Source organism: Aegilops tauschii, chromosome 7 (genome assembly GCF_002575655.3).
Source record: "Aegilops tauschii subsp. strangulata cultivar AL8/78 chromosome 7, Aet v6.0, whole genome shotgun sequence".
Taxonomy (NCBI): Eukaryota; Viridiplantae; Streptophyta; class Magnoliopsida; order Poales; family Poaceae; genus Aegilops; species Aegilops tauschii.
The window spans coordinates 555,417,613-555,443,602 of record NC_053041.3 but is presented as its reverse complement, the minus strand read 5'-3'; the positions used below and the strand labels follow the sequence as shown (position 1 = coordinate 555,443,602).

Sequence of the window (25,990 nt, the reverse complement as noted above, 5' to 3'; positions counted from 1 at the left end):
TCCTCATGTCACGTCTGTCCATGGTCAAACCCGAGCACACATGTTGTTGCAGCCGTCGATCCGGGGCCGCCACCCCGGCTTCAACTCCCCACTCTCAGCAGGTGCGACCATCCCTGCCAAAGCAAGCCGTCGTGTAGCCCTCGCCATGGATCCGGGTGAAATCCCGCATAATAAGATAAAAGACTATTCTACCTGTTGTACACGTTGTCATCTCTTATTTACATATTTTCTAGTATAATCCCCACAAATTTAGGAGATAATCCATTTTGTATGCTATTTTTTTCCTTCTCTAAATTATGTGCATGAAATAAGATAAAAGACCGCCTTATCAATGAATAATGACTGATTCCCTGCAAAAAAAAAAGTCAAACGATCACTCCAAATTCAAGATATAAATAGTGATCTAAAGACCCTTATATTTCTTTACAGAGGGAGTACTCCCAATGTACTCGAAATTCAAGATTTAAAAACTGACCATTTCATAACATTTGAGTAAAAAAATTTGTGACCATTTCATATGTACGTATCGCTGAGGAAACTACATTATGATCGTTTTATTTGCACACAAGTGTCTGTCTCACCCCCTATCGGCGGGGCAGAGTGGACTAGCACCCACACCGGCTCCAGCAAAGCACGACCGCTTCCTTCCCTTTCGACCGCGCCGCTATTCTGACTCGCGCGCTCCCGAAAATTCCCCGCCCCGCTCGCCCCTTCCTCCCGCCATGAGCACCTCCTCCGGCCGCCGCTCCTCGCCGCCGCCGAGGCCGGCGCCCTCCTCGTCCGGCCAGAAGCGGGCGAGGGGCGACGACGATCCCGGCACGTCGCTCGTTTCCAACCCCGCCTCCACCTCCGCCTCCGCCCCCGCCCCGGCCCAGAACCCTCGCCGCGCCTTCGCCTCCTCCCCGTTCGCCGACTTCGGGAGCTACATGTCCGCGAAGAACAGCAAGCTCTCCGCGCAGTTCGACGCCGACGCCTCCACCTCCGCCGCCGCGGCGCCCGGGGCCCTGTTCGCGGGCGTCTCCATCTTCGTCGACGGCTTCACCGTCCCCTCTAGCCAGGTGCCCCCGCCGCTCGCCGCCGGCTCATACTGCAGTCGCGTGATTCCGTCGGATTTTGTTGTAGCTTCATGGCTATGTCGATTTCCAATCTTATTAGTGTTTGGGGATTGGCAGGAGCTGAAGGAGATTATGCTGAACAACGGAGGCCGGTTCGTCAACTACTTCTCGAGGCACACGGTAACGCACATCATCTGCACGCACCTCCCGGAGAGCAAAATGCGGAACATGAGGTAATACAAATGGAGGTTCACTTTCTGTGCCAGTCTACGGACGCGTGTAATGATTATGTTTTTCTGTGTGTGTTGTCCATGATATTGTTGCTGCTTCATCCAGAGCATTCAGCAAGGGTCTTCCTGTTGTCAAGCCGGGGTGGGTGGTGGATTCCCTTGCAGAGAACCGGCTCCTCAGCTGTACTTTCTTTCCCCCTTCCATTTTTGTAACAAGCCTGTTAGTGCTGAATGATCTGCTTCATTGTTGCAGCTTTTCCTTGATTGTTTAGTTAAACCATGTTGCTAGTTTTTTTTGTACAATAATATGTTTGGTTGAGTTGTGAGTTGCGATGCAATTAGTAAGATCATTTTCTTCAAATTTCAAATTTCAATTAGCAATACATGTGCTCTACTGAATTAAATACAAGTAGCAGGTGCTAGCAGAATGAGCAAACTTTTTTAATTGAACACAATGTTAATTATTATGGAAAGATTCAATTCTTTGCTTATTTCCACCTACGATAATTTTATTTATTCTCACTGAAGGTGCTTATATTTAATTCAGTAGAGCACATGTATTGCCTATGAAGTTTTTTTATGACACCTAAAGTTTGTATGCACTTATATTACTTCATTTGTTCTTGTACGTAATTATGATTCTGTTTTCTTACTTTCACTTAGGGATTCCATACCAAATAAGTCAGCATAATTCTTCAAGCCGAAAGCAGATGAAGCTTTCTGCTTTCTTTTCTGGGAAACAAAATGGAATACAGTATCAGGGCAATCAAAATGATGAAAACAAAGACCTTGAGTTCCAAACTTCTTCTGCTCAGGAGGGATCACGTGACCAAACTGAGTCTTGTGAACAGGAAGGGCCATTACTGAATGTGGAGGTAGCAGAAGACTCACTATCCTCAGATGAACATAGAGTTCCATTAATGAATGTGGAAGTAGCAGAGGACTCACTATCCTCAGATGAACATGGTGTTCCATTGATGAATGTGGAGGTAGCAGATGACTCACTATCCTCAGATGAACATGGAGTTTTAACATTTGAAGAATGAGATGATGAAGATTTTGCAGTGGATGAGGATGATAATGCCTGTAAAATAGCATTTTCAGAAAGTATGGATAATGGCATGGATCCTGAACTTCATGTGGCTCAGTCTCCTGATGCTACTTCAAGGTGTTCAGATGTATGCGGTACAGGCTCTGTGGGCAGCCATTTGTCAATTGGTTCATTGGAGAAAGATACAGCTAAATCTTCTAGCCGGTCACATTCAACCCTGACAGATCCTAATTTTGTATAGAATTATTTCAAGGCATGTTACTCAAACAATTTAGCGTCATCGATGTTACACTATTCTTGGCATGGTGTGGTTTAAAATTGTAACATTGCCACTGAAGTCTTGAAAATATTCTCTTTTAAAGTAATCACATTTATGTCGAAGCCCTGTTCTTGTGTTGGTAAGGATTGGACAGAATGCAATCTTGTGTGCAGTAAGTGTATATGGAGGGGTGGTTTGAGGTTTCATTAATAATTTTTGAAGCTCGTAATTACTGAAATGCTTTGCTGCTTCTATTTCATTATAATATCAGATATCTTTTCATAACTGTGATGTTGCATTTTTTTGTCACACCTATTATTTTTACAATAACCTTATTTGGTACTGTAGCATTCTCGACTGCATTTCATTGGGACTTGGCGAAATCGCTACCGCAAGCGCTTCTCAAATTTGCCTGGAGCTAAAAGCAGTAAGGGCAACAATGATCATTCAGGGAAGAAGAAAACAATCATTCATATTGATATGGTAATCTTGTTAACATGTCATCCTATTTGCTAGCTGTACAACCACAAACAAATTGTACTTCTATACTTGTAAATTTGGCCGTGAAGTTCCTTTTTTTTTTGCTTTGCACTATATTTAGCTGTATAATTAGGCATATCACTTTGTGACCTTTAGAATCCAGGTTTAGTTATGCCATGCTTATGAATTAGGAATCCCTGATCAGTGATCAGTCACAGTTTTGTAACTTGGTTTATAAATGTAATAATGAATCTAACAAGCGTGGTAAATTGAAATTCTACTTGTAAAGGACACACCATCTTTTTTGAGGAATGTGCTGAAAAAGAGCTAAATACCGCTAACCATGACTTAGTTCTCTATGCCATTGGATTCTGTGAAAAAAAATCATCCACAGAGACTAGCAGGTAAGCAGCAAATCAGATCTTTAAAACTTCAGTCCAAGATACATATTTCAGTCAGTTGTTGAATTAAATACTCACAGAAGACTGAAGATCAATATTTTCTCAGTTGCTTATCTTGATCCTGGGCATAACCTTTTTGCAGATTCATTACTGTATTTTGGTATATGCTGCGTATGCCAGAGCTATTTGCATCACATTTTACACATTTTCTCCGCAATTCCAGGACTGCTTTTTTGTATCCGTCATCATCAGAAATAGGCCAGAGCTGCACGATAAGCCGGTAGCAGTTTGTCATTCCGACAATCCTAAAGGAACTGCAGAAATCTCATCTGCAAACTACCCTGCACGAAACTATGGTGCTTTTATTTTTATTGGATATCACAGCTGGAGCTTAAAATCTTGGTACTTTTGACACATCTGACTATTTATGTGTCCTCTTTCGTGGGTTCCAGGGATAAAGGCTGGCATGTTCGTTAGAGATGCCAAAGCTCGGTGCCCTCACCTAACGGTTGTTCCTTATAACTTCGATGCATACGGGGAGGTATATAGTTTACTACGATGGTCAGTTTGCCTTCAAATTTTGTCTGGACACTCCCGTTGTTATAATTGAGATGTTGGTATGGAACTATTGTAGGTTGCGGATCAGTTCTATGGTATTTTGCATAAATATTGCACTAAGGTTCAGGTTTGTACCGTATTATCCCATGATTACTCAGCATGTATTCATGTCAATACAATCCTGGCACTGTGATTGCCGCACTTGCATTCAGAAGTCTAACAAAGTTATTTAGGCTTTGAGTTGTGATGAAGCTTTTTTGGACATGACGGAATGCTTACACGATAATCCAGAGGAAGTTACAGAAAGAATGAGAAATGAGATTTTTGGTACAACAAAGTGCACTGCCAGTGCAGGTATTGCTGAAAACAGGCTCCTAGCCCGATTAGCCACCAGATCCGCAAAGCCGAACGGACAGTTATTTATTTCATCTGAGAAGGTATGCGTCGATGTTAATCGCGTCCATCCTTAGATTTGTAAAACCGTCCCATTCCATGTACCAGGTTAGTTTAAATGAGTTCCTGTTTGGAACAACAATTTTGTAGGAATAAATATGAAGGAATTGCCCTGTTGATTACAACTGTGAGGTTGAGTCAACTACACAAGCTTATTGACTAAGAAAGTGCATGTTCTGTTGTTTAGAAAACTGTAATCTGTTTCTGGGTATATTAGATCTAACTACAACGTAAGGTGCTAATGGCTATTCACCTGGAGAGTATGAGCTAAATGAAAAATAACCTTGAGAGTCTGTGACTGTGTGTCATGTAAATCTTTTGTGGAAAATATTTTCGATCTGCTTACTGATTTTACTTTAGTCTTTTCATACAGTTGAATATAATTCAAAACAGTTAATTAGTGCAAGTATTTGCTTTATTCATCATGGCACAGTTTCTTTTGACTTGCTAAATCGACTTCTGTTTTGTCCAAGAGCAACGCTGTTACAGGTTGATGATTATTTGAGTACCCTCCCTATCAAAGCACTTCCAGGCATTGGTTATACTGTTTCTGATAAACTGAAAAGCAAAGAAGTTGAACACTGTGGTCAGCTTCGCAACATTTCAAAGGTTTGTCCCTTCTCTTCAAGGAAATTGACAAGGGCACAGTCAAGTGATCCTTTATTTTTACAAGTTTGATACCATGCTTGACTAAATTTACTAATATGGATTCGAATGAATATCAGTTGTTCCATCTTTTTCAATGAGAAACTGTTTGTCAGTTTATCTGGGGTATCTGCTACCTAAAGATTATATCACGCATTGCCATATCTGTGATTTGGAGGTCTGTACATATGGTTTCTTTACTGATTTCATTCAGTTAACTTACTAGCGTGCAGACAATTCTTATATAGGATGCTCTCCATAAGGACTTCGGAAAAAAGATCAGTAACATGCTATGGAACTATTGCAGAGGAATTGATCATTCAGTTGTTGAAGCTGTTCAGGTAGAAGCATCCTAGTTTTTTTTTTCTGTTGTGAGAACCTGCGCCTGTATTGTCAAGGCCATAATTTTCTTGCAGGGAAACATGCAAATTTGATGCCAGTTTTGTGTTAAGATTGCATAGCAAAGAATGGTACCTTGAGACTGCACACGGTTAACACATTGTTGCAAACGCCTCGAAGTAACTACATTCATGTAATTGTTTTCTCCTGAATTGATCTCGTAGCCAATTTCATAGACAGGAAGTATCCAGATATATGTTACTTGGGAGAACATGGGCTCTCTCAGAGCTGAGCGACTCTCGGCCGTCGGATCGGTTTTTTGATGCGTTGTGAACCATTCGATCTCGCGTCTGGAAGATCTGGGCCTTTGGATAAAAAACGGACACTGCTACAATGAATAGTATGGAAGCATTCGTGCCACCGCCTGTAAATAGCTTGCCCCGCCAAGGGCATTTTCGTCATTTCACGCTTACGCATATAAATTGCGTCCGCTCCGTGTAGATGACCTAGCCGCCTCTCCCTCGCATCTGCGCCCTCAACCCCTGTCCTCCCGCATCCCAGCCCCGCTCGCCCTTGCCCTCTCCCTGACCTCTCCCTCCACCAGACCTCGCAGTCCCACCCACTTCGCCGCCACCAACGCCCCGCAGACCTCGCCGCTGCCGACGCCCCTCAGACCGCGCCGCCGTGGACCTCTCTCCTCGTCTCCCTCGCACCATGCCGCGATATCCGTCGTCCACTGCACGCCGTCAGTTCGACCGAAGAGCAGCGGGGGTAGAGACGCAGGGTGAGGAGCACCCGTCGGAGGCGCTTGATGCGGCTCCCCCGTCACTCCTTCTATGCCCACAGCTGGTGCTCCCCCGTCGCTCCTCCTCCTCCATAGTGAGGCGCTGCACTTGGCCGCAGTTCTACTCCAGGTTCTACCCCCCCCCCCCCTCTCTCTCTCTCTGATCGATTTGTTATCTCTAGGTGCTCATCTAGGTCTTCTGTTGCCCCGTTGATGTTCTAGGGTTAGGATTTTCTATTGGATTGGTGACTGCTGTGAGCTGGTAATATGTCATGCTCGGCCATCCCGTTGCAGGTGCTCATCTTCTCCCATCTTTCTCTGATCGTGTTTTAGTTGAGTGGCTGTATTTTAAGCAAGGATTGTGCCTTAATAGATCTATCTACTATTATTGTCAGGCTTTCTTTTTTGTGTGGGGTTTGCTTATGTTCGGTTTTCATCGTTTGTGGCAGGATGTTTGCTGTCAAAATCTTGTGCTGCTGTGTACCAGTCATTCACCTATTTTGTTGATAATGGAGTATCTGTTGAGTATCTTTTTTGGAGCTAATCTTATATTTTTCTTCAGGTTGCCACCAATGGGAATACAGCCAGTGGACTGGTTTTGCTTGTCAGCGACCAAAACAAGAACAAGTCAATTCTTATCTGTACATATTCAATTTGTGGATGATTGGAGGCTCTGTGTTCATAGTTTATATGGGTCATCTTTATATCTGGGCCATGGTGGTTGTGATTCAAATATTTTATGGAAACAGAGCTTTTTAACCTACTTAGAAGATTGAGCGAAGAGAGACAGCTGCAAGGGTTCAGGTTGCCGAATTGGTAGCTTATAGGGCATTCTGATTATACTATTATTTTGAACCAGTAAATCGTCAATGAATTAGCTATCACCAATTTAATATATTTCAAATGTACATATATTCTTGGGGGAACAAGTTTTATCACACTTCTTCACGGCATTCTTAATCAGGAGCTTGATAACAGAATAACTTCAGATTACTTGATGTATAAGGTCGTCAGCAGCATAATAAAGTATCCGAAGTTTAATCGCTATTTTCCTTTATAAATTGCAGGTACGGCTCAATATATATGCCAGTATGCAAATAATTTCCATTGATGATGATCAGTTTAGAAACTTCACGTCATTTTAAGAATCTTTTTAGCTTATTACATTGTTCTAACATACTAATATGTGTAAAGAACTTATCGAAAACAGAGTAATAGACTGTATTCTGCACATGACATTTATCACCTGCTTGGTACTGAATTTTGGAGGGAGCTGGACAGTACATATAAAACTATGTAGGAAAAACTGTTTCTTGCACATTTATATAGATTGTGATATAATTGCATTGTTTGTTACTTTGTTTGCATCAGGTTAGTTAATAGGTCTGTGCAAATCAATTCTTGCAACCACCTATCTACTCTCTGACCTGGTTCTATAAATATCGATGTTTGTGCTCAGTATAAGCACACCATCTCCTTTGGTAGTTCCAGTTGAGCAGATCATTTTCAGCTTGCAGGGTTGTCATCAGTTTCCTCATTGGTGCCCTCAATGGATAGAGCGTCTCAGTGGAGCTGCTGAAGCTAGATGCTCAACCTGCACATGAGTGAGTGCTCGTGGAAGCGCGCTGCAAACATGTCGATGGTGGCTGCTGAAGCTTGACTTTGGCAACGAGTCCAGGTGGCCATTGGCACAGACATGTCATCCGTGAGCTTTAGTTCCAGGCGAGATTCCAAGAGGTTTGCTCTATTATGCTTGCAAATTTGATTGTGAGAATTACAAGATTGGACTAATTTGTGAAGCAATGGAGTTTATTGTTTGCCTTGGGTGAATTAGGTTAATTTGTACTACAGAAAAAGGAATGTCCTGGTTCAGTTTACACATTTCAACTCACACCTTTTAAAGAATATAACATGTGGTTGAAAATTGATTAATTGAGAAGTTGAGAATCTGAAAATGTTTGTCTATAATGGATCTATTTGTGTGTCAGGCACTTCTCTTTTCTCACAGAACACAACCTTATAGTATGTTTTTGGGACATATTTTGAATCCTCACACTAGATCCGACAATATGTTTTCGGCACAGATTTTGAATCCTCACACTAGAGCAGAGGCAAAAAATTAATAGTTGCATTAATTATAGGAATTATAGGGCCACAGTTCAGGTACATAAACTCCTAAAGCCAATAGAGAAAGGTAGAAACACAAATGTGAAATGTTAATGTTTGGTTCTGAGGTGTTGGCTCTTGTCCCCATATGGTGTAGTTTCATCAGACAACAATTCTTATTAACTGACTTTGGTCTAGCATTAGTTGGTACCACAAAAGTAATTTAGCTAAGGCTTCAAAATTGGATGTTGTGTTTTCCTCTTCCAGTGCAGAGCCAATAAGATGAAAAGGTTGATTTTAATCTCAGTTATGCATCTCCCGTGTCTCTTTTATGCTCATTGTTGCTACATGCTTGCTTCAGAGAGGACTGTGTTAGTTTACTTCGCACTGATGTTGTATATAGTTTCATGTTTTCTTAGACTATTTTATTTGACTTACAGAAATGTTCCCTTGCTTTGGTTGGATGGGTGTAGGAGCAGCAAGCATCGCCGCCACACGGAAAACTCCAGTAACTTCTTGCCCCTTCCAGCCTCGGTGAGATGGCATCGTATTTTTTGTATGTGTACATTTCTGCTTGTGGTGGCATTTTTGCAATCCTTTACTTTGGGTTTTGATTTTTTTTTCGTTTCATGGTTGTTGTCGCAGGATCACGAACGACTTCAAGCTGAAGATGTTGAACCATGCGATGCAAGAATTATTATTTTGGGCTCCTATGGAAGGTATTATTCTCGTGCAAAACCCTATTCTCCCCTCTTTCTTGATCTATTAGGGTCATAAATCTGGAATCGTGGTTTACTACTTGAAAGTCCATGGTCAGTCTTAGCCTCATTCTCTTGATTAACAACAGATTTATGCTCTTCCTGTTGTATTCAGTCAAGGAACGTACATAGATATTGGAAGCTATACACTATAATGGAATTTCTTCTGCTCTCGTATGGAAACCTGCAACACACTGAATGTTTTATTTGTCGATGACAATGAATTACTCATGTTTTGTCTAAAAAATGTGAAACAATTCTTATTTGCACTTTCTGCAGACTCATGTAATTGCTGTCAAGAACACTGTCAGTTCAGCGGTTGTCATCATGCAAGCAATTGGCCGCTGATCTGCTTGCTCTTTGTACTACTAAAGGTAAATTTTGAACAATTTTTACTGCCATTGTTGCAAGGAAAGTTGGTGACGCTGGCGTGTCTCAGTAGATGCAAAATAACATATGGTGGCGTAGAATGAACCTATACTTTCCATAGTGTATTTGACTTCTATTCATACCTGTGTACAGCCATATGAACCTATATATGCTATCTGAATTTAGTGGCGGTTTATTTCAATTTGTCTCTTGGTCAGTAAGTTCGCACCAACGAGATTGCATATGTGGTCTACTGAAGTTGCAGATATAAGTTCATTGCATCAAAAAGTTTCATTTCTTCACTTTTATGTAGTGATGCCAATAATGTTTCAATTTTAAAAAAATCGACTACATATGTGAGTGTGAATATATAGGTAGTGCAATCAAGTACTCTCAAGATATTAATGTCTATCTTTTCTGCACTAATTGTTTATTCCTTGTTTTGTTTGTACTGTTGCTTTGCCACTGACCCATAAAATTGGATGTTCTTTCAAGAAGAGTCTCTCTTTTCTACACTAATTGACTTTTTCCCTCCCACCCGGGTATGAAAGGCAGTGTTTTTTCCCTCTCAGTAAATTACACTATTTTCAGGTGGCATCATACGGCGAAGCAGGGGATATGGATCAGAAGCCGCAATGGTGCGCGTGACGACATGTCTAACACTTGCCTGACCCTGGACTCTGGCTTCTTCTTTCAAGTAAGCTCATTTTGCTCTTCTACACCCCCCAACTCATGTGAGGATCTCTGGTTGGATTTGGGTAACCAGACCCCAAGAGATGTAATCCTATTTGGATATAAATTGTCTATGCTAGCTTGATTTAGTTAATAGGAGTAGATTTTATAGATGAACTGTGTATGCTAGCTAGATGGGGTATCCATTAACGTCTAAGGTTTCACAAGGAAATGAGTTTCTTGCATTCTCATGTTGAAAAGGATTAAAGAAACCTAGCAGAATATGGTTTCAAAGTTTTAGTTTCTTATTGGGTTCATCCACAAGGTTTGCCGAAAGTTATCAACTTGCTTTGTAAAAAGGCTTTGTATCATGTATCTTTGTTTGTGCAAGAAATCCAATTGGAATTGGTCTCTTGTCATGTGCATGTACTTTCTTTATTGCTTATATATTTCAACCACTTATCTAAGTTGTCTCTAAACCATTTTCGATGACTCAGGTTGACCATACTATTGTGAGAATCTCGGCCAGGATCATTCTTTATATCATGTTGGATCATCTTGGAATTTGTAGAGTAATTTATCGTCTAAGGATGTACTCACAGAACACAATCAGTGTGGTTGTGCTTTTCTACACTTCTGTCCAGAGCAATGGGATATGTATTCTGTACTGTACGGCTACCCTCTAATGCATTTCTCAGACTTCAGTCTCTCTCTTTCTGCACAAATGACTTGGTCTAATTATTATGAAAGACCTGTGGAGTGTGTTGCTTTCTATATAAACAACTCGCTCTAATTCTGATTTATCATATTGCATAGCTTTTGATATATTGCATTTTGCCAAACTTGATGCGTCAAGATTTGAGCTACTATATTGAAAGCAAAGGTAAAATTCCAATGCACTCTCCAGCAGCATGCTCATATCGCCTACTAATCCATTATGTTCCTACTTTTATTTACTTTTATCAAACTTAATGACAAGTGGTTATCTTTTGTGGTCTTATGAATACGCTGAACTCGATGTTGCCTTATAATCTCATAACGGTATTGAACTCAATTATGTGTTTCTTCTGTCACAAACGAATGTTTCTTCTTCACTTTATTTTGTTATCATGTTTGAATTCATACGCTAAACCAAGATTTCTACTAACTTAGCACTACTTGCTTCACCAAAACGTTGGGACCGGCACCCTCGCGCCAAGGCGCGCTGCCGATCTAGTGCCTTGTGAATACAAGGAACAACAGGCCCCCTGAAATTCGAAGAACTGTTTTTGTTTCGTAAAGATGTCCTGTCTTTTGGAAGGAATTAATTATGTGAAGGATGCATGCCTTCAACATGAATTCAGATTAATATTGCTTATTTCGTGCACATTTTACTAAAATGCTGAAGATAAGTTTCTTCTTACAGATGTACAAAATGTCCTAATGTTCCTTTGGTATAATTCTTATGGATTGTCGCTATTGGATACAAAAGTCAATGGGAAAATGAAATATAATTATTTTGTTTTAAAGTATTGTGTGCCTCCTGCATGTATAGATTGCACTATTTTTGCTTTATTTTGGTTTATGATGGTTCCCCCCTAGCTGCTGCATAGCATGGTAATTTGCTGAAATACAACTGTGTCATAGTGGACACGTCATACACGATTGGACTAACTTGGTCTCCAAGAATAATAGTTGTGTTCTTTTTAATTGCGTTAGCTGCTGACATGGGCGCTTTTTTCTTTTCTCATAGGGATCAAAGGTTTAAGTTTACTTATCACTGATACCTAGCAGGCACTGTTGATTTTGGTATTCCTTTTCTTTTGGAACTGAATAATCTGATACATTTGAACATTTTTTTGGGACCCAAATAATACAGGAAACAAAATCTGTGGGTGCCGAAGTCAATTGGGGAGTCAGATTTAATGAGAACAAAGATGTATGCTCTTATTTATTTCTCTTTCCTGTTTATTATTTTAGTACTGCCCCTTTTCTTGTTTAATATTTTTTTTGTTTATTTGCAGGCTGATAATTTTCTAGTCAACCTCAGCAAGGAGGTTTCTTTACGCTTACAAGGATGTGAACTACAGGGCCGTACTATTACCCTTAAGGTTCTTTGGGCTGACTGAACACACTTTTTGTCTCCCATTTCTTGCCAGTTGGTTAAAGGTTCGTAGCCATATGTTCTGCCTTGAAGGGGAAACAAGAAGGAAAGGTGCTGGAGAGCCACTAAAATTTATAGGGTGTGGTGACTGCGAAACCATGAGTCGTTCTACCACGGTAAGGGTTAAATAATGGCATTTGAATATGTCATTGTGTTGTAATCTTAGTTTCCTTCGGCTTTTCTGTATGAACTTGGCTATTCTGTCTCATTGTTTTGTAATCTTGACCATTTTCGGCAAGGGTTTGGCAATTATTTATCGTGTGGAAGCCGCCTATAGGAGCTAAAGAGGACCAGAAATTGTAATGTGGATGGACTCGGCGACGCGCCCCCTGCCGCGGCGTGCGCCTCCCCCGCCGCCCCTGCCCTCTGCAGTTCCTCGCCGGACCCGCTGCCTCCTCCTCCGCCGCTGGCGCCGCCCTCGCCGGAGCCATCTCTGCCCACCCCAGCCGCTCCGGCTCGGGTCCGGTGGGCCGACCTAGCCGACGACGATGCGCCCCCTCCCCCCCCCCCGCGTCGCGCGCCCGTCCCCCCTCCCCGGCTCCTCGTCGTGCTGGACCACCCGGCGTGGCCGGTGGCTCAGCCCCCCTCGTGCGGGGTTCTGCCGCCGGCTCGCGGCGGCTGCGGCTAACGACGCCGGTGCGGAGCCTTGCCCGCCGTGGCGCAAGGTGCCTCCTTGCGGGGTGGGGACGCGCGCCGCCGCCGCAGGCGCTCCTAGGGGGTGGTCGGCCGCTCTGACCTCGGCAGGTCTCGTGCGTCGTGGCACCGCCTGGTTGCTGGCCATTGCCCCGTGCCGGCCCCGGCCCTGCCGGCGACACGCCGCGCCGCTGACGTCTCGGCCCCCATCGCTCACGCCTCCCCTTCCGCCCATTCATTGGAGCTTTCGGTTCATCCTCCCTGCGATTCAACGCGCTCCAGCCCCTTTGGCTCCTTGGGCTCGCCCTTTCCGGCTGCTCCCCGCCGGTGGCGGCGATGGCGGCAGCACCCGCCCGTCGAGGGGAAACCCTACGGGTTGCTGTCCCGCCCCGCCCCCTGGACCATGGCTTCCTGGGCCAGCCAGTCAACCCATGGAGCCAATCAGCTAGTGGCTGGGCCTCCCCCGTGCCCTAGGCCCGCGCCGCCCTTGCCATGCATTTGGCTGACCCGAGGCCTCCCTCGCGTTCCATCCTCCCTCCCGCCGCCACCACTGCTTCGGTCGTCTCCTCCCCCGAACTCCCGCTCGACCCGACGCACCCTCCTCCCGTTCGGCCACCCGGCGCTGCCGCCCCTCCCCCTCACCCCTCGCCACCTCGGGCCATGACCCGCGAGTGGGATGACGGCGAGGCGCGGCGCAAACGGCGCCTCGACGACCGCCGTGACCCTCCCCGCCCCTCTCCGGATGCCCTCCGCCGCGAGCTCCGCGAACTCCGGCACGGTGGCAGGGATGACCGGCGCTCCCCGGGCCGCTCTGACCGTAGGGGTCGGTCCCGCTCCCCTCCGGCGGCCTCGGGTGACTAGCGTTCTCGTCGCCGCTCGCCCTCCCCCGGACCTCGCCGCGGCCTGAGCCCCTCTCCATCCCGTGCTGCCCGTCCGCCTTCTCCCCGCACCCAAGCTCCGCCGGCCGCCGCCTCGACCCGGAAATATGTGCCCCCACGCGGCTGCTTCGGCGGCCCCGGCCTCCTCTGCCGCCCCCGGTGGTGGCCCGTCCCGCGGCCGCCAAGGCCCTTGCAAGAAAAAGAAGCGGCGCGGGCAAGGCAGGGGCAACCAGGCCGCACCCGCCTCGCTTGCTCTGGGCTCCTCCGCCGCTCCGGGGCCCATGTCCGGTCTTCCCCGTCCCCCGTGCTTCAACTGCTAGGTGGCGGGTCACTCTCCAGTCAACTACATCAACCCTCAGTGCTGCTACATCTGCAAGGACCCGGGCCACCCTGCCCTTCTATGCCCGGAGCGACCGGTGACCTTTGAGCTCATGATGTACGGCCACGACATCGAGGGGCTCGGATTCTTCCACCTCGAGGTCCCCGACGTCCCTCCACCCACCCCCTCTCTTCAGGCGATTGTTACTGTGGTGGATGGGGTGGCCTCCCCTGAGATGATCGAGGCCGAGCTCAACCACCACTACCATCGCCAATGGGACTGGGTGGTCACACCTTCCGCTGGCAACATCTTCACCGTGATCTTCCCCGACGCCATCAGCTACGGAGACTCCACCCGTAGTGGTCAGATCACCCTCGTCCTCAACCAGCTAGTCGTCGACATCATCGAGCCGATCCTCGACTCGAAGGCGGTGGCTGTCCTGGACACTGCCTGGATCCTCGTGGCCGGACTCCCAGACATCGCTCGGTCTGAGTTTTGTCATCCGCCAGATGTCCCGGATCCTTGGCAAGGTGGTTGTGGTCGACGAGCTCTCCCTCCGCAAAGAGGAGGAGGTCCGGGTCAAGGTTAAGTGTCTGGACTCCTCCAAGCTCTGCGCCACCATTCGGGTGTTCTTCACCGACCAGGGTTTTGACCTCCAGATTGCCCCTGAGCCCCCAACCACATGGGCCGCCCTCGCTTCTCGGACGATGGCCCTCCCGGTGGCAACCCGGGGACTGACGGGGACTACCACGACCGCCACCACCCCCGCTCCCACCGCTCTGAGGAGGAGGGCTCGGACGACTCGCGCTCCTGCTCTCTGTCGCCGTCGCCCCCACCTCCTACCGCTGGGATCCGTGGGCGCCAGGCCATGCTCGCCCCCCTGTCCGCCACGTCGCTTCCCCCGGGCGTCCCCGCGGACCCGGCGGCCGAGCCCTTGGAGGGGAGTGATGCCTCTAGTGTCGGCCTGGTGGTGTTCCCGGCGACCTCTCCGCGCTCTCCCGCCGACCTCTCCACCGGTGGGCCGGGACTGGATGATGATCCGGCCCCCTCCTCGGTCTCGCCGGGCCTTGTCGTGGACGTCCCCCCTCCGGCCCTCCTCCCCGCCGAGCCACCTGCTGAGGCTTCGCCCCCCCCTCCGGACTCGTGCGCCCCTACGGGGCCCCCGCGGATGACATCCCACCTCCGGCAGCGGACCCACCTCCTGCTCCGCTGCCGGTGGTGGCTCTGATGCCCCCCATCTCCGTCCCGTCGCCGCCCGCTCCACCCTCAGCGCCCCTGCCCCTTGGCTGCTCCGGGTTGGCGCTCCAGCTCGCCCTGGCTCCGGACCCCGACGCGGATGGGGGGACCCGGGTGACCACCCCGGTGGCCTCCTAGCCTTCCCCTTAACGCTCCGCCGCCTACTCCCGCCGCGGCCAGTCTTCCTCCTCCCCGGTGACAGCTTCCCGCCGTAGCGCTCGGCTCGACGTTGCCCGGCCGGACGGTAGCTCGGCTCTGCCCATCCCCGAGCGGGCGGAGCTCTGGGCCGCTGCCCGAAATCTGGAGCCAGGTACCCCAGCCACCCCCCTCTGCTGCTACTTGTTCACTTTCTGCGCTCGAGTCGGTTCTGCTAGGTCACCTTGCGAAGCTCGCATCAGACTCCGCGATCATCTTCAGGGGGGAGGCTGCTCCCCCCTTAGTCCAGATCGAGGCCATCCGGGCACGCGAGATTCTTGACGGTAGATTGGCGAAAGCCCGTGCGGCCTTGCTCACCCCGCCTCTGCTGTGGTCGCGACTCCGGCTCAGCCTCGCAGAGCTGGTAGCCGCCTCCCGTTGGAGGCGGGTGAGCTTCGTGGCCGCACACGCTCCCGGATGGCCGCCCTCCGCACTCAAAGCGCGTCTCGTGTTCTGGGGTCAAGCAGCCCCCCGATGGCGCCTTAATGCGTGCCCTTTTTTGGAACATCCGAGGCTTCGGCCATGATGGCCGACGCCGACAACTGCTGAGTACATGCGAGATGAACACATTGACATAGTCGCCATCCAGGAAACCATGCGCACTGATTTCTCTTTATCGGAGCTCGACCAGCTGAGCTCCCACCTCTTTGCTTGGCATTGGCTCCCTTCTAGTGGGATTGCTGGCCACTCTGGTGGCATCCTTTTAGGCGTGAAGGATGCCACCTTCAAGGTGGGCAGTATGGACCGGGGCCAGTTCTTTGTGAGCATGGAGCTTTTTGAACGGGTCCTTAACTTCAAGTGGGAGGTTATCATCGTCTATGGTCCGGCAGATCATAGTCGTTCTGCCGCCTTCCTCGAGGAGCTCCACCGGAAGGTTTCGGCCGCCACCCTCCCTGTGGTAGTCGGGGGCGATTTTAACCTCCTCCGCTTCGCGGAGGACAAGAGCAATTCACATGTCAACTTTGCACGGATGCAAATGTTTAATGACTACATTGCTGATCTTGGCCTTTGCGAGATAGATAGGGTTGGTGCCAGGTTCACCTGGACCAACCGCCAGGCGTCCCCGACCCAGTCCGTCCTGGACCTGGTCCTAGTTTCCCCGGAATGGGACATCCGATGCCCCTTGGCGTCCCTCTGGGCCATCACCCGGATTGGCCCCGACCACGTCCCCCTCCTCCTATCCCCCGCTGACGAGCGCCCTCCGATCCCTCCTCGCTTCCGGTTCGAGACATACTGGCTGTCACAAACCGGCTTCGTGGAGGCCGTCGGCGCGCGCTGGGTGGAGGCGCGTTCCCACTCCTACCCCCGCCCCCTTCGGCAATTGACTCGTGGCAGTGTTGTGCCAAAAGTGGCCGGCAGTTCATGAAGGGGTGGGGTGCCAACCTTGGTCGCGATCTCCGCGAGCGCAAGAAGGCCCTGCTGACCGCGATCCAGGCCCTTGACCTCTGGGCGGACGCGGTCGGCCTCTCCCCTGATGAGTGGCTTGCCCGGTACGACCTGGAGGATCAGCTCTCCGTCATATACACCGACGAGGAGGCTTATTGGTGTCTTCGCGGCTCCCAGAAATGGATCTTGAAAGGCGACGCGAACACGGCATACTTTCATGCCATTGCTAATGGTCGCCGCAGATGCAACATCATCCCTCTTCTCTGGGATGGTGCGGCTCTCTTGCAGTCCCCTTGTGACATTCGGGCTCACGTCGACGGGTTCTATAAAAACCTCTTCTCTTCCCCCCTAGGAGCGGTCTGTCGCTGGCCCCTGACTGCTGGGCTGGCCCCCAGCAGGTTTCCGCTGTCGAGAATGCGGCCCTTACGGCCCCATTCTTCGAGGGCGAGGTGTGGGCGGTCATTAAAGGCATGAACCCCTCCTCAGCCCCGGGCCTCGACGGTCTTCCGGTGAAGTTCTTCCAGACCTTCTGGAATGTGATTAAACCTGAGATCATGGCCATCTTCGACGAGTTCTACTAGGATCCATTGACCTCGGCCGCCTTAACTATGGGATCATTTCGCTCATCCCTAAAGTGCCCGGGGCTGCCGACATCTGCCAGTTTTGCCCGATCACGGTGATCAATGTGATCTTCCGGATCTTGGCGAAAGGGTACACCAATAGGGTGACCCTGCTGGCGGACCGTATTACCCACCCCAACTAGTCCGCCTTCATTCAAGGGCGATTTATCCTGGATGGGGTGCTAGTCTTTCACGAAGTCCTCCACGAGGTCCGCGCTAAGCACCTCAAGGCGGTCTTCCTGAAGATTGATTTCCATAAGGCCTACGATACTGTCAGCTGGCCCTTCCTTCGGGAAGTTTTGCTCCGAAAGGGCTTCGACGATCGCTGGATCACCCGCGTGATGCAGATGGTCTCCTGCGGTCGCACTGTAGTGAACATCAATGGGGAGATTGGCCCTTACTTCCCCACCCTATGTGGGGTTAGACAAGGCGACCCCTTTTCCCCGTTCTTGTTCAACATGGTGGTGGACGCGCTTGCTACTATCCTGGACAAGGCTAAGGCGGCCGGCCATATTCGTGGGATCACACCCCACCTGGCCGGCGGCATTGGGATCTCCCTCCTCCAGTACGCCGACGACACCATCATTATGGTGGAAGGCTCGGAGGCGGACATCTCTAATCTGAAGTTCCTCCTCCTCTGCTTCCAACACATGTCTGGCCTCAAGATCAACTTCGACAAGAGCGATGTGATGGTGATGGGCTATTCTCCGGATGAATGCCGAAGCATTGCCAACCGGCTTAACTGCCGCTTGGGTTCTTTCCCCACGACCTACTTGGGGACGCCCATTAGTGACTCTCGACTCACCGTCGCCGACTTGCGCCCGACCGTGGCCAAGCTTCAGACGCGCATTGAGCCTTGGCATGGTAGATGGCTGTCGAAGGCGGCCCGGACAATTCTCATTAATTCCTCCCTTTCCAGCCTCCTCCTGTTCCTCATGAGCTTTTATAGCTTGCACGAGACCCTTCATCATGAGATTGCCAGAGTTTAGTCTCGTTTCTACTGGGCGGGTGACAACAATAAGCAGAAATACCACATGGTTAGCTGGCCTGACATCTGCAAGCCTCGGGAGCAAGGGGGCCTCGGGATCATGTGCTCTAAGCGCATGAACATCGCCCTCTTATCCCGATGGCTTTGGCGTATTTCGCAAGGACAGGGTGGCCTCTGGTTAGACATCATCTGGACCAAATACCTTCGTGGGCAACCCCTCGCCTTCTATCAGAGATCGGGCGGCTCCCAGTTCTGGCAGTCAGTCATCCAACTACTCCCGGTGCTTCGCATTGGGACATCCATCTCAGTTGGATCTGGGGCTGCGACTCTGTTCTGGTTCGACCGGTGGGCAGGAGACATCCCCTTTGCCATGCGCTTCCCTGACCTATTCTCCATCGCGGTTGATCCTTCGATCTCCGTTGAGAGGGCCCTTATTGACTTAGGGCACCTCGCCTTCCGGAGGCCATTTGGGCCTCCGGATTCTGCCACTTGCATGAGCTACTTGACTGCGTCGCCCTCCACGAGCTAGTGGTTGACGCTGGCCCGGACCTAGTTCGGTGGCGCCTTGAGCCGTCCGGCCAATTCTCCACCAAGTCCCTTTACCAGGCCATTGCCCCCTCCTCCGCCCCCTCCCCTTACGGCGGTTTGGTCCATCCGCTTGCCTCTGAAGATTCGAATCTTCGTGTGGCAATGGATTCGTGGGCGGACCCCGTCAAGGGTGGAGGTTCGCAAGCGCAATGGCCATGGTAACGGCTTGTGCCCGCTCTGTGGTGTCCCCGAAGACTCGAATCACATCTTCTCATGTGTGTCCGCTCAATTTATTTGGAGCTGCTTTAGAGAGGTGGTTGGGGGCAATTGGTGCCACACCAATTTCTGCGACCTGTTTGCCGAACTCCAGAACCCCCCCCCGCGTTCTCGCCACATTAGGTGGTTGGAGATTGGGGCGCTCGCTTGGACCCTGGACGGTCCGCAATAGACTTGTGATTCAGCGCATTCCGCTTCGACGTGCTACTGACGCTCTCTTCAAACTGTCTGGTTACTTGCAGCTTTGGCGGCCGCTTAGCCGCCCCCAGGACCGGGACGCCATCTCCGCCTTCATCGCCGACCTCCGCTCGATGGCTGTCCGTCTATCGCCGCCGCCTCCGCCTCCTCCCCCCAAGCCGGATAGGAGTCCTCGGCCTCTCTTCTGTCTTTTTATTTTTCTTTGGGCTTGTTGAGCTGTGCCCTCAGCAAAACCTTGTGTACTTGTCCTGAGACTTGGGTGTGTGCGCTGTGAACTTCTCATTGTATGGGTGCTTTGTGGCGGTTTGCTTTATCTATAAAGTGGGGCGAAAGCCTTCTTCGGTATTATTTATCCTGTAAAATGAGTTTCAGTTCTTAGTGCATATGTGCCTGTTATTTTATTTTGTATTTTTAATGCATCATGTGATTTTTTTATCACTGCTATTTGACCTTTCTTTCTTCTTTGTTGTTTCAAAGATGACAGGTGCAACTGACAATTTAGTCACACTTCAGAGAATTGCAAGACAATTGTTTGCAGCCTTGCATGTTGGTAAGTTCGATAAATTGTTCTCATATCTTATATACACCGCTGTAGACTGCCATATAAGTCTGTTCAAGTAGCCTCTTTTCTGCGGTTACTTTGTTGAATACTAAGTTCTATAAGGCCATATTCTAGATGTGAAGGAAGTGCGGGGAGTTGGACTAAAAATGTCAAAGCTTGAGCATGCAGATTTAGGTCGCGGAGGTATCTTCTAACTATTCAATTTCTTAACACCCTTTTGGGCATGGTATACATACATATTGCTGCATTGTTTATGTAACAACCTTTTTCTCTAACAATGCTTCTAAGTGCGTGTTGTTGTGCATTAGAAGAACACCAAAAAGGTGTGTTTATGTCACATTGTTTTCTGAAGGTACTCTCGTGTAGTATTGGTTTTAAGATAAGTAATATTAAATGGTTTCTTTCCAGCACATTGATACAGTAAGTCAATAACATTTGCTTCTTCCACCACCCTTATGATAGCTTGCCCGAGTACGTCTCAGTTCATATACTATCTCCAGGTTGCAATGCTCATACATTTTCTGCTAAAATGATAATTGCACTTCATGTTCTTCTTTCCCTGCTGCTTACCTGATTTTATGAATGCTTATGTCCTTACGGTTTTTATTTTTTAGTGAAGCACAACAAGGGAATATGCTTAAATCATGGCTTGGTTCATCATCTGAGAAGCTCAAGAAACAATGCAGTGAGAGAACCTGCTTTCTTGGGAAGACTGATGGTGCAGGTATTGGTCTTTTTTTCTTTGAATTTTTATTATATCAAGGTGTCATTTTCCATCGTGTAGCAAATGCATTATTTTGATGTTGCTTTACATGTTTAGCGTTGAATTTGCAAATTTTCCGTCCCGTGGATTTGTTTAAAAGATTTTGACTTGTCAGAGATCTTGTAGGAGCCTCTACCAGTGAGATGCGAAATTTGGGAAGCTCCAGACCATCACTTACAGGTGTTGCATCCCACTCGTCAAAGGTGAAGCTTACAAGTGGTAGGTTTACCAGAGTTCATGCCGCTGAGTTGCCACCATTATCTGAACTTGATTTGGAGGTCCTCAAGAACCTTCCTCCAGAGATAATATCTGAAATGAATGACATGTATAAGGGAGAATTGCATGGTTTTCTGGGCACGATAAAGGGCGATGAAGGCAAGGAAAGCAATTCAAAATCTCGTGTTTTACCTGCCGTTAACCAGAACTCCATACCTGTTTGTAATGCAAGGTTGCACCAATAAGGAGAGCGCACTGACTCCATGCATTTGGAGAAACGGAATAATATTAAGGTGATGATCAGTAAACATAAAATTGGAAACAGAGTGGAAGCACTAGTCAAATCTGCTACTTTGTCATTCCTATTTTGAACCATTCCTCAAGTATCCTAATTGTTGCCATTACTCCCATAGGGGGCATCAGACCAGGAGGTTCAAACTGCCCATGCTTCGTGCTCAAGAGCCAATGAATTGATTGATACAGAGAGTGTCACACGGCTTGATTTCATGCCTAATTCTCTAAGCCAGGCAGACTTCACAGTTTTGCAGGAATTACCGGAGGATGTCAAGGCTGATTTGTTCAATGTGCTTCCATCACATAGGCCAATAGACCCTACATGCCGCACTTCAAACGTTACTGAAAATAAATCTCTGAAGAATGGAGGAACTGATGATCCAAAGAATCCAGTGATTTGTGTTCTGCCAGGAAGTTCTCAGAAATGGGCCAAACAGTTCAGAGTTAGCAGTTCCCTACTATTGAATGCCATTGCAGAGCAACACGCAAATTCTATCTCCAGTCAACCTCTATCTTCAATTTTAGAGCATGTTGCTTCCCTCCTCCCTCTGTGTCCTACCTCAGGTAGCGAAGAATGGAACGACACACTCTCCCGACTCTCTGTTCTTCTTACAGAGTATATACACCTGAAAGTTGATTCTGATATTGAAGAGCTGTACAAATGTTTCCTTCTTTTGAAAAGGTAAAGTGTACTGTTCGAGAAAAAACGGGTAAATCATGCAGTCATTTAACCATTATTAGATGTGAATTTGTTGGGAAATTGTTGCAAACCAAGATGTGCATACTTAGTGAACATGGATCGGTATAAATGTAGTAGTTAGTCTCCCTCACGATGAGGAAGGTTATTCATGAAACCAGGTTCTTATTCTTAACCACTGAACTTTTCCATTGTAGGTTCTTGTCAGCATCTGAGCTTTTTCTGGAATTGCACAATAGCATTATTCCTTACTGCAGGTAAAATTTACATGTTCAATTATCATCATTTTGGTTGTGGACGACATTGTTAGGATTTACCACTGTATTTGTTATGGCTGGCTTCTGGTCCTTTGCTTTATCACTTTTGACTTTCACAAACATGAGGAATAAACTACCTTAGTTTTTAGATGGAACCAGACAGTTGTCCACCTTCCATCTTCGTTCTGATTATAAAGTTTTTAGTTGTTTCTATTTAAGCTTTAAAGGTCCACTACATTTTGAAATATGAGTAATTTGTGCTGCATGCACACAAATTTGCAAGTTGGATGCAAGTAGACGCATCAACTCGGCAATTCAGATTCTGCACATTTTTGTCCACAAACTTGTCAAACTGATCGAGTGAAAGCCCATCCCAGTAACTGTTTGGTCCTTTTATAGGACTCCATCACTCAACATTATGGTGGGACACCGCGTCTCTAGTTTGAAGTTCAGGTATTGCGGGCCGTTTGGTGATAGAAAGGATGGACAGAGGTGCGTGGGGGTCTGTGCCCTTGTTTATCAGTGGCGACCATGGAGTGTGATGACTGCTCTCTTGTTCTGCGGATATGAACCGAAATACTGAATCAGGGGTTGGAATGCGAACTTTCTCGCCACGCCATGTATAAATGGGGAATCATGTACACCTGTAAATATTACCTTTTTTGTGAGAACTGTAAATATTACTTCTACATGAAAGATGGCACGAGCTGATATACGCATGTCCTGCTTTGTATGCAATCGGTGTTGAGCACAATCCAACTTGCAAACCTCAGAAAAGATTCATCTTTTTCTGAATGTATACCACGGTTATGTCGTACATATGTAGTTTTATATCAAGAAACAGCAAGAAGAGAATTTTGTCAATTTTGGTTGAATTCCAATTGCAACTTGGACTGCAAGTCTGAACATTTTTTTCGAAAAAGAGGAAGAACCCAGACCCCGGCCTCTGCAAGTCTGAACTCAAAATTATAAAATTCAGAACATGAGAAACTCAAAATTGCAAAAGGGGAGATTTGTTGATTGCTTAGGTGCGTTCAGAATTATAAAATTCGACCCAAACACACCTTTCCCAATACGAGGATCAATTTCTTTCAGTTCTTTGCAGATTTCAGCAGATTTTTAACACTAAATCTCGCTTTGAATTCATCAACTTCTTTCGATCACGTACAGAACATGCTTTCGAGCTACGAGCAACTGCATTGCAGTAGTGCTACTTACAACTACAGTATGCCATTTCGAGTCTTCGAGAAAGAAAGATATACATAAAAGTGACCTAAAAAGTGACCAGAACTGGTTCTGGATCAACTGTCTTCTTGACCAGAGCTACACACGTGAAGCTGCGTCCTGACCGCGAAGGTCTTCTTGACCATGGAGCTGGTGCACCTCCTGATTGGCTGCATCATCTTGGGCGCCTGCACCAACTGCGTCTTGCGCCTCCGTTTGGCGCCCGCTGCTTCCTGGTAACCTTGGCGGAGCTTGCGCTTCGCGGCTTCCATCTTCTCCTCCGAGCAGAGCCGGGCACGGTCACCGTCGACGAAGCCGGCGGCAGGATCGGATGCCTTTTTGATGATTTCAGCCATCTTCTTGGGCAACGGCTCGCTGACGATCTTGGGAGGTCGCTTCGTCTCCGCGTCAGGGTCGGCGGAGCCACGCTGCTGCTGCTGCTGCTGCTGGCCGACGGTCGCCTTGGGCTGCGGCACGTTCTCCACCTTCTTCTTCATGGGCATGGCTGCTGTGACCTCGGCGACGTCCTCCTGGACGGAGGCCTCCCACCCGCTCACGATGCCGCGCGCGAGGAGGCGGACGCGCTCCGAGTCGTGCTCCCGCAGCGCGCGCACAGACTCGGCGAGTTTCGTGGGGATGGGCACCCCCGGAGTTGATGGGACCACCCTGAGCGTCTCGAGAGACTCTGCCATGAGGTCGTCGAGAATCCCGCAGATACGCTCCGCCTGGTCCTCGTCGGCGGCGTTGCAGAGCCCTACCAGCAGGTCCCCCCTCGCGCGCTGGAACACGTGGCGGGAAAATTGGTCTGGGTCGGCGGCCTCGATGGCGGCGTCCAAGGGGTCGAAGGCGCCGTAGAAGCTGTTCCACCGGCGGAGCATCTGCGCGGCCATGGCGGCGGCGGCTTTTCCGCGAGCTCCGGTGATCGATTTTGGATTGGATGGGGGAGTGGGGAGGATTGGATGGGGAAATTGGGAATACCTACCACGAGGCCCCCAATGGAGCTTATATCTCCCGGCGAGGCGGTGACCGTACTCCACTCGGTGCTCCCGATCGAATTCGGAAGCGCGTTTCACTCCAGTCGGCCGGAATCCGATTGAACAGCGGCAAACGCGCTCCACGAAAACTTGCCCTGTACATTCACGGCCACCCCATGGCCACCGTCTCGCGAGTCGCCGCTGCCGAAGCCGCCATTGGCGCCATGATCGACGACCACGCCGCCGGCTCCCGCAAGAGACGAAGCTGACTCGCGTGCTCGGGAAGGGCGGCTTTGGCGTCGTCGTCAAGGCGCGCCACCGCGTCACCGGCGTGGACGTCGTCCTGAAATGCCTCATCCGCTCACCCGACGACGGCAGCGGCAAGAGGACGCCGTGCCCACGCGCTCCACCGCGACCTGCTGCGTGAGGCGTGCTACATCGCGGCCACCCCTCCGTCGTCGGCATCGCACGGGACCCCCGCACCGGGCAGTGCAGCCTCGTCCTGGAGCACGTCGGCCCGAGCCTCAGCCGCGTTCTGCGTGATCGCTGCGGCAGATACTGGGCGGCGCCGGGAGAATGTACGAGCGCGGCATCGTCCACAGGGACATCAAGCCCGGGAACATCCTCGTCGGCGGCGAGGGCGTGGTGAAGATATGTGATCTCGGGCTGTCTATTTCCATAGTGAGCGCCACGACACCGCGCGGTCAGGCCGGCACGCTCTGGTACATGGCCCCCGAGATGCTCCTGGGAAGCCGGACTACGACGAGCTCGTGGACGCCTGGTCGCTCGGCTGCGTCATGGCGGAGCTGCTCGCCGGCGAGCCATTGTTCCCTGGTGACAGCGCGACCGACCAGCTCCGGAGAATCTTCCGCGTGCTCGACAGCACGTGCATGGCATCCACGCCGCTCGCCGCCGCGGGGCAGAAGCTGCTAACCCGCCGAAGCGGCAGCCGGCTGCGCGAGCTGTTCCCGGAGGAGCGCCTGTCGCGCGGCGGGTTCGAGGTTTTAGAGGGGCTCCTCGCCTGCGACCCCGGCGAGCGTCTGCCTGCGGCCATGGCACCGCCGACGTCCCAGCTCCAGCCGCGTAGGATGCGTGCTCGACCACCATTCTACCTGATCACTTGGGAGTGCATTTCCATTCCTCCAATGTACGATCGGTGATCAACATAGAAAACAATTAGCCTTTGTTGGGAGAGCATCCGGAAATAAAATGCTGCTTGTTCAACAAAAGCATCCGGAAATAAAATGCTGGTTGTTCCAGGGACATTTCCACTCAAAACGTCCAACATCAACCGTTTCTTGCTGTTGCATTGCACAGCAAACAAGGCCAACGGCACCCGTGACCTCTACAGAACCGCTGTTCCCGTTGACAGCATTTGCTTCCATTGCTCAAGGATATCTGGCGGACGCAATGTAGACACAAAATTGGGACACCAGTGGAATA

The 25,990-nt window shown here is 49.1% G+C and overlaps 2 protein-coding genes and 1 pseudogene across 2 annotated transcripts; 2 read left to right on the top strand and 1 right to left on the bottom strand.

Moving 5' to 3' along the window:
* The first annotated feature begins 610 nt into the window (after positions 1 to 610).
* LOC109759993 (DNA repair protein REV1) lies at positions 611 to 23,087 on the top strand. Its single transcript, XM_073505153.1, is given in 19 exon segments — positions 611 to 1,058; positions 1,173 to 1,288; positions 1,392 to 1,468; positions 1,949 to 2,589; positions 2,944 to 3,078; positions 3,700 to 3,832; positions 3,929 to 4,017; positions 4,111 to 4,161; positions 4,268 to 4,471; positions 4,977 to 5,096; positions 5,381 to 5,473; positions 12,019 to 12,078; positions 12,164 to 12,419; positions 19,605 to 20,110; positions 20,237 to 20,305; positions 20,737 to 20,846; positions 21,012 to 22,077; positions 22,290 to 22,349; positions 22,749 to 23,087. Coding segments are annotated over 13 exon segments (2,160 nt in total). The 5' UTR covers positions 611 to 722; the 3' UTR covers positions 12,269 to 12,419; positions 19,605 to 20,110; positions 20,237 to 20,305; positions 20,737 to 20,846; positions 21,012 to 22,077; positions 22,290 to 22,349; positions 22,749 to 23,087.
* A 459-nt stretch (positions 23,088 to 23,546) lies between these two features.
* Positions 23,547 to 24,515, bottom strand: LOC141027381 (uncharacterized). The gene has a single exon (XM_073504387.1). It carries the CDS (start codon positions 24,461 to 24,463, stop codon positions 23,651 to 23,653), a length of 813 nt encoding a protein of 270 aa, XP_073360488.1. The 5' UTR covers positions 24,464 to 24,515; the 3' UTR covers positions 23,547 to 23,650.
* A 608-nt stretch (positions 24,516 to 25,123) lies between these two features.
* On the top strand, positions 25,124 to 25,707 carry LOC109759991 (putative cyclin-dependent kinase F-2; annotated as a pseudogene).
* The last annotated feature ends 283 nt before the right edge of the window (positions 25,708 to 25,990 follow it).